We start from the raw sequence: 7,578 nt of genomic DNA, 5'->3' as shown, positions 1-7,578 counted from the left end.
AGGAGACAGGATCACCTGTTCCTCACGGCTTCAGGAGGGTCTGCACTGCTCTTTGCTCCTAAATCATGTGAGATGGAGCTCCAATGAAAGGATTTTGAGATTTTAGAACCAAGACCAGCCAGAGAGCAAACCTGAGCCATGGGGATGCTGTGAGTTACCTGCACCTCATTTCAGTGAGAGCTTTCATCTCCAGTTCAGGACCATCCTCCTGCTCCTTAAGGTTTTATTTTATGTGCAAARAGGGTGGGGAAGTGAGACAGGGAGTGCTGCTCACATCCCATTCCTCATTCTGAGCCTCGTGGGGACATTTCCATGCGGAGGAATCGCTCTCATCCTGAGCTGAGCTTTTTGGGAAGAAGGTGGAGACTCCCAGTTTTCCAKGGASYKTTTGYWGGCAGTGAARAACCAACCCCTGAGCCCAGAAAAAYGAGACAGGAGGACACAGAGCCCRTCAGATCCAGGGCTGGGTGTTGGGAATGGGCACWGCCATCCTCAGGGATTTATTCTTTTCCTCCAGCCACCCCTCAGCACGCTGTGAGCCTCACCTCTCCCTCCACTCAGCGTTTTGAGCCTTTAAATGAGAAATCAGATCCTCCTGGCTCTGGCCAAGGCTCATTTGTGACTCTGCCATGTAACAGAACGGAAAAAGAAAGTCCTCCCACAGCTCCTCGGGGACTTGAAATGCTCCATATAAACAACGCCCACTGCAAGGGAGGGGAGGGGAATCCTTAACAAGGAAAAACTTACTGAGGATCCCTGACAATGACCAGAACCCTCGGAAAGGGCAGTTTTCAGGCTGGAAAAGAGGCCTGGGTTTGGCTGGTGCCTTTCCAGGCTGGGAGAGCCTGGATTTGTGCTGGTGCCTGGCAATGCCCACACCCACAYGCACAGGTGAGAGGCTGCATCACAAGAAGCCCCAAATTTGCCTCCTTCCCTTCTCTGTGCCCTGTTGTGACCCCAATCCCATGGGATGAGTGCTGGCCCTGCACAGCCCACACCTGTTTGTGCCTCGGAGCTCCAAACCCTGAAAAAATCCAGCTGGGTTTGGAAAAGCTCCTGCTCAGCTCCAACAAATYCAGCTGGATCAGCCCCTGGGCACAGCAGAGGGACGTGAAGGGAGCTGGGGCAGGGGACAGGACACCCTGACAGGGGGCAGATGTCACCCAGAGCTGTTTATGRCTCCCTCCATCGCTCACAACCACCAGGAAAAGCCAAAATCAGTGACCACCCAGGGATTATTCCTCCAGGAGAGCTGCCAGGTCAGCGTTTCCCACGGGAAACACCAAACAGCCGTGCCCATCTGTGCCCTGCAGACCCCCCGAGCATCTTCCCACCCTCCTGGGGCTCCCCAGAGGGCTGAACGAGCTGAAAAAACACTGCTGGAGAGCTGCTCCTGCTGGAAAATGAGACCTGGAGAAYGACTCCTGGTGATTTTTCAGTGGTAAAGAGAAAAAAAAGGGATTTGTCCAAGGCCATGGAGTGAAGAGATTGAACCCACAGAGCTCTGAGCATTCCCTGGGCTGAGCTGCTGCTCGCAGCCCCTCTCGCAGATGGCCTTGTAACGAAGCAAACTGAGTGGGACTGAGCTCTGGATTTGTTTTCCAGACTTGTCACACATTACTCATGTGATCTCGAGAAAAAAAAGTCACTCCGTCTCCCTGCGGCCAAGTTCACAGTCTATGTATCCTCCAGTCACTTACCCAAATCTGCATCTGTGCTTTTCTTCATATCYTTCTGAAGTTTTTTGGTCTGATCTTCCAATCTGAAAGATGGGAGAAAAGAAAGAAAGAAGGCAAAGTCGGAATCTTGGAAAGAAAGAAAGAAACCCGAGTGTATCATACGTGCAACAAATCATTTACGGGCTGAATATGCTGGCTTCTGGTGGGAGTTAAAAATATCCAGGCAAGGCTCGATGAAGTTCAGTGCAGCTCAACCCTTTCGGGTTGTTTTCAGATGGTTTTTAACCTTTTCAAGTTGGTGATCTCTTATTCATAGCTCRAAATGTTTCCTCAAAGCTCTCACACTTCACACAAATGGCAAAGCCAAATGCTTGCAGATGATCTGGGAGAGCTCCTGTGACAGTGGCAGAGCCACTCCTGGTCCCACTCCTGCTCCCCGCAGTTTTCTGCCCATTTTGCACCTTTTTTTTTAGAGCTGCCATAATCTGTAAATACTCAGGACACCTTTGAACAGSCAGAGAAACCCTGAAGAATTGGAAATTACAGGGCAGAGAGGGATTTGCTCACTGGGAAGAGCAGCACTGGCTCAAATTCTTTGGGAAGATGGGAACACGACAGGGAAATGAGGCCGGGCCTGTCTGACCAGTGGGGCTGATACTCACTGCTGCAGCTTTCCATATTCCCTTTCAAAGTCTCTCTCCACCTGTGGAAAGAAGAGATGGAAATCAGCTCTGAGGGACTGAAGGGCAGCCTGGAGTGGAAAAGGAGGAAAAGTTGTCCCTGGGAAATGCTGATCTGAGCACAGGGAAGTGCAGGCTGCAGCTTTAATGGGAGTTATGGCTCGAAAGAAAAGGAAATTGTGGGGTTTTGGAAATCCAGGCTCGCTTGTGGCAAAGTCACTGACCCCAAAAGCATCGGCTCCATCCAAGGATGTGCTCTAGAACATGGATTGGAGGGTGATGGGATAAATGGGAATGCTGGAAAAGCAGGGAGGTCACAATCGAGCATGGCTCAGTGCTGGGGGTGATCCTGTGTTCTGTCCCAAAACCAGAGAAAAGCTGCTTCTCCTCCAGCCCCATCAAGGACATGAGGAAGGCTGGGCTGTTTCCACCTTTTGATCCTCCACAGGACACTGAAATTCCCCCAAAGCACCCGCTGAACCCTCCAACTCCACCCCTAATCCTAACCCTAAACCCTAACACAAACCCCTGTCCTCTATGGGGATAATCCTAACCCCGTTCTCTCCCAAAAACAGAGAAAAGCTGCTTCTCCTCCAGCCCCATCAAGGACATGAGGAAGGCCTGGCTGTTTCTTCCTTTCTCATCCTCGACAGAACACTGAAACTACCCTAAAGCCCCCACTGAGCCCTCCTACTCCATCCTAAACCCTAACCCTAAACCTAACCCTGCTTCTCCTCCAGCCCCACTAAGGGCATGAGGAAGGTCTGGCTGTTTCCACCCTTTCATCCTCCACAGGATGCTGAAACATCCCAAAGCACCCACTGAGCCCTCCCACTCCATCTTTAACCCTAAACCTAAACCCTAAACACTAACCCTAAACCTAACCCTGCTTCTCTGAGAGCCCCACATGAGGAAGGCCTGGCTGTTTCCTCCTTCCTCATCCTCCACAGGATGTTGAAACTCCCCCAAATCCCACACTGAGGCCTCCCACTCCATCCTTAACCCTAACCTTAAACCCTAACCCAAACCCCTATCCTCTAACCCTAACCCTAATCCTAACCCGGTTCTCTCCCAAAAACAGAGGAGCTGCTTCTCCTCCAGCCCCATCAAGGACTCGGAGGAAAGTCAGGCAGTCTCCTCCTTCCTCATCCTCCAAAGGATGCTGAAAATCCCCCAAATCCCACACTGAGCCCTCCTACTCCATCCTTAACCCTAACCTTAAACCCTAATCCTAATCTTAAACCTAACCCTGCTCCTCCTCCAGCCCCATCAAGGATTCCAAGGAAGGTCTGGCTGTTTCCTCCTTTCTCATTCTCCACTGAAACTCCCCCAAATCCCACACTGATCCCCCCCACACCATCCTTAACCCTAACCTTAAACCCTAATCCTAACCCTAACCTTAACCCCTAACCCTAATCCTAATGCCTAAACCAAACCCAAACCCTAAACCTAACCATAACAGTAACCATAATCCTAACCCTAAATCCTAATCCTAACCCTAACCCTTATTCACCCCCTCCACAGACCCCTCATCCCCACAACACCCCACTCCCATAAAATTCTCAGGCTGGAGCCACAACTGCACTGAATTCTTGGAATTTTCCTCCAAAAAAAGGAAAGGGAAACCTTTTCCTCCGAGCTCCGAGCTCCAGCACAGCCTTCTCCCCAAACCACCTCAGCGCCTGCTCCCTCCCACTTGCTCGCTGGCAGCAACCCTCCAGTGATAGGAGATATTTTAGGGAACTTTTCTTTCCGTGCTGACTGTTTTAACACACTTAAAAAACATTTCATTCCACACCTCGTCAAGCGGAGAAGCAAATGGATTTCAATTGACCGGCCAAGAGTAAATCCATGCGTTTGTTGTCATGGGATCGGCACTGGGGTTGGGTTTTGTTGTCAAGCTCCCGTGTTATTAAGGAAATGCGGAGTGCTGGGAGCAGCCAGGACTGCAAAGATCCAAAGATTTGTTCCAATTCCTCCTGCTGGCCCCGGGATTTCAATCCCAGGCTCGATGCGACACCAGAAACGCTCAACGGGGACGTTTGCTTTTGGTGCAGAATTGATGTTAAGAGCTTGGGGGTTCAAGATTGAGCTCGTTTTTTCCCAAAAATCGCCTTTTTTAAAAGCTTGGGGGTTGAAGATGGAACTCGATTTTCCTGAAATCTTCTTTTTTAAAAGCTTGGGGGTTAAACATGGAGCTCGGTTCTCCTGAAATCTCTTTTTCTAAAAGCTTGGGGGTTCAAAATGGAGCTCATTTTTCACAAAATTTCCTTTTTTAAAAGATTGGGGGTTAAAGATGGAGCTTGGTTTTCCTGAAATCTCCTTTTTTAAGAGTTAGGGGGTCGAAGATGGAACTTGATTTTCCCAAAATCTCCTTTTTAAAAGCTTGGGGGTTAAACATGGAGCTCGGTTCTCCTGAAATCTTTTTTAAAAGCTTGGGGGTTCAAGATGGAGCTAGGTTTTCCTGAAATCTCATTTTCTAAAAGCTTGGGGGTTCACGATAGAACTTGGTTTTCCTGAAATCTCCTTTTTTAAGAGTTAGGGGGTTGAAGACGGAACTTGATTTTCCTGAAATCTTTTTTTTTAAAAGCTTGGGGGTTAAACATGGAGCTCAGTTTTCCTGAAATCTCCTTTTTTAAAAGCTTAGGGGTTCAAGATGGAGCTCAGTTTTCCCAAAATCTTTTTTAAGAGCTTGGGGGTTCAAGATGGAGCTAGGTTTTCCTGAAATCTCCTTCTTTAAAAGCTTGGGGGTTAAACATGGAGCTCAGTTTTCCTGAAATATTTTTCAAAAGCTTGGGTGTTCAAGATGGAGCTCGGTTCTCCCGAAATCTCCTTTTTTAAAAGCTTGGGGGTTAAAGATGGAGCTCGGTTTTCCCGAAATCTCCTTTTTTAAAAGCTTGGGGGTTAAACATGGAGCTCTGTTTCCCCAAAATCTCATTTTTCAAAAGCTTGGGGGTTAAACATGGAGCTGGATTCTGCTGAAATAATTTTTAACCCTCTTTTTGGGCTGCACTTGAACTCCAGCAGCCCGGCCTGAGGGCAGGCATTGCCCATTCACATTCCACCCCATCCCATCTCCCAGCTGTCCGCACCATCCGCTCCCACCATCCGGGAGATTCCAGCTGCCTCTCTCTCTWTCTCTMTCTCTCCCCCCTCCTTCTCCTCTCCAAAAAATCCCCTCCCCGGAGCTCCGAGCTCCCTTTTCGTGCTGCTAAAATTGGGCTGTGCCAGGGAACAGCCACGGAGCAGCGCGGGGGCAGCTCCCACGGAGTTCGGGGCGCCGCAGAAATCCGCGGCAGCCGCCGGCTCAGGTAACCAACGGGCTGGGAACAAAACTCACCCTCCATCCCCGGGCCCGTTCCGGCTGCTGCAGCAGCACCCAGGCAATATTCAGCTCTATTTATAGGCTTTGGGTGTGAATTGTTTTGGTTGAAAAGCACCACACCAAAATGGGCCCCCTCGGAAGGCCGTTCTCGGATTGTTCCCTCGCTGCGGTTGGGAGGATTTGCTCAGCAACTGATTCCTCCAAAAGCTGGTTCTGAAATAACTTCTGGAGGCTCTGGTTCTGAAATACCTGCAAAGATTCAGCATTTCTGTCCCTTTTTTGCTGCTAGATTTATCCATTTCTGGGCAATAAGCAAAAGGTAGCGCTGCTTAATGGATACAGAGAAACTTCTGGTGACTAAAGGGGCTCCAGGAGAGSTGGAGAGGGATTTGGGACAAGGGATGGAGGGACAGGACACAGGGAGAGTGTGAAAAAAGTGAGAGAGAGTAGGATTTGATGGGATTTTGGGAAGGAATTCCTCCCTGGAGGGTGGGGAGGGGTGGGATGGAATTCCCAGAGGAGCCCCTGGATCCCTGGCAGTGCCCAAGGCCAGCCTGGAGCACCCTGGGGACAACAGGAGTGTCCCTGCCATGACAGGGATGGGATAAAAGGAGATTTTTAAGCTCCCATTCCCACCCAAACCATCCTGAGATTTCATGATCCATTCCACAAAGACAAAACCTCCCCACCCTGCGACCCTCAGGGCGCTGTGACCCCCCAAAACCTCCCGAGCTCCCCGAAACCCCAATCCCAACCCCAGAACAGGATCCCCACGGGACAGAGGTGACTCCAGACAGATCCACTTCATCTGCCCAKCCTGACTCACACCCCATCCCCATCTCAGGGACAGCTGCCCAAAACGATTGCTCTACTTTTTTCACRCCCAAACTGGTTCCCAGTCCCCACAACCTGCGAGCTCCCAGTCCCGGATATCCCATAAAATCAGCTCCAGAGAGGCAAAACCTCTGCTCTGCTCTTCTCTCACGTGCTCCCACCCAGCAGAGCCCTGCAAGGAGGGCGAGCTGGGAACATTTTGCAGAGCACACAGTAATTCCCACTCCCGGTAGCTCTCCGTGGTCACACGCAGCCGACGGAGAGGATTAGCACGTTGGGAGTAACGGGAACAAGAAGTACAGGCAAGAAAATTACAATATCCTGAAGGGAAGTTTCCGTATTATTAAAATAATCCCACAGCTCCGCAGCCTCTTTCTGAAAACTCCGAATCAAACCGTGCTTTTTTGTAGGAAACCTTTTTTTTTTTTTTTCTTCCAGGCACAGGGGCTGGGTAATGCAAAAATCGCTCGTCTCGGGGTTTTTATTTAAATCTACATCGAGAGAGAGACGAGCTCTCGAAAGCTTTGAAATAAAACAACGTTCTCTCCCTCACCCAGTTTGGATTTTTTTTTTTTTATTCTCCTGATTACTTCAAGGCCTGAGGGAGTTGCCTGGGGTATTTCATAACCCAAAGAACCGTATTTTTTTTTTTTTTTTTTTTTTTTTTTGTTTGCAAACACTGGGCCTCCCACCTGTGATAAAATCCCTCCTGCTTGAAGGGCAGGAGCATCATCAGCACCGTGGTTATGGGGCAAGGGAGCAACACCAAACCCTACACTACAAAGAGATGGAAATAAGGGATCGTGAGGAGCCTTTCTATCCCTCAGGGGTTCATTTTTTTTCCCTGGAGGAGGAAGATGAACTGATTTCTGCATCTTCCAGTGGTCTCAGGAAAAAGAGGGAAGCGTGTTTTCCCCCTCCCTCCTCTCCAAAGAAAAGAAAYCCACAAAATCAGGCCACGAATTGTGTTGTAAGATGGAATTTCTGCTGAGTTTTTGCCATCCCACCAAGAGATTCGAGGTGAATCCTGTGGGTGAATATTCTGAGCCAGAGCTGCAGG

At 49.6% G+C, this 7,578-nt stretch overlaps 1 protein-coding gene across 1 annotated transcript in view; it reads right to left on the bottom strand.

The window, feature by feature from the left end:
* The window catches only part of BIN3 (bridging integrator 3), a 29,378-nt gene extending 21,970 nt beyond the window's left edge, over positions 1–7,408 (bottom strand). The window contains exons 1-3 of the mRNA XM_057384587.1: positions 7,211–7,408; positions 2,342–2,382; positions 1,701–1,762 (exon numbers count right to left, since the gene is read on the bottom strand). Of these exons, the coding sequence (XP_057240570.1) occupies positions 1,701–1,762; positions 2,342–2,382; positions 7,211–7,393 (286 nt within the window). The 5' untranslated portion in view covers positions 7,394–7,408. The remainder of the gene's footprint in view (positions 1–1,700; positions 1,763–2,341; positions 2,383–7,210) is intronic.
* Positions 7,409–7,578: the final 170 nt, after the last annotated feature.

The sequence above is a fragment of the Malurus melanocephalus genome, unplaced genomic scaffold (assembly GCF_030028575.1).
Source record: "Malurus melanocephalus ecotype Western Australia unplaced genomic scaffold, MMel_1.1 scaffold_722, whole genome shotgun sequence".
Taxonomy (NCBI): domain Eukaryota; kingdom Metazoa; phylum Chordata; class Aves; order Passeriformes; family Maluridae; genus Malurus; species Malurus melanocephalus.
The sequence above is the reverse complement of the archived record's forward strand: the minus strand, read 5'-3'. Positions and strand labels throughout refer to the sequence as shown.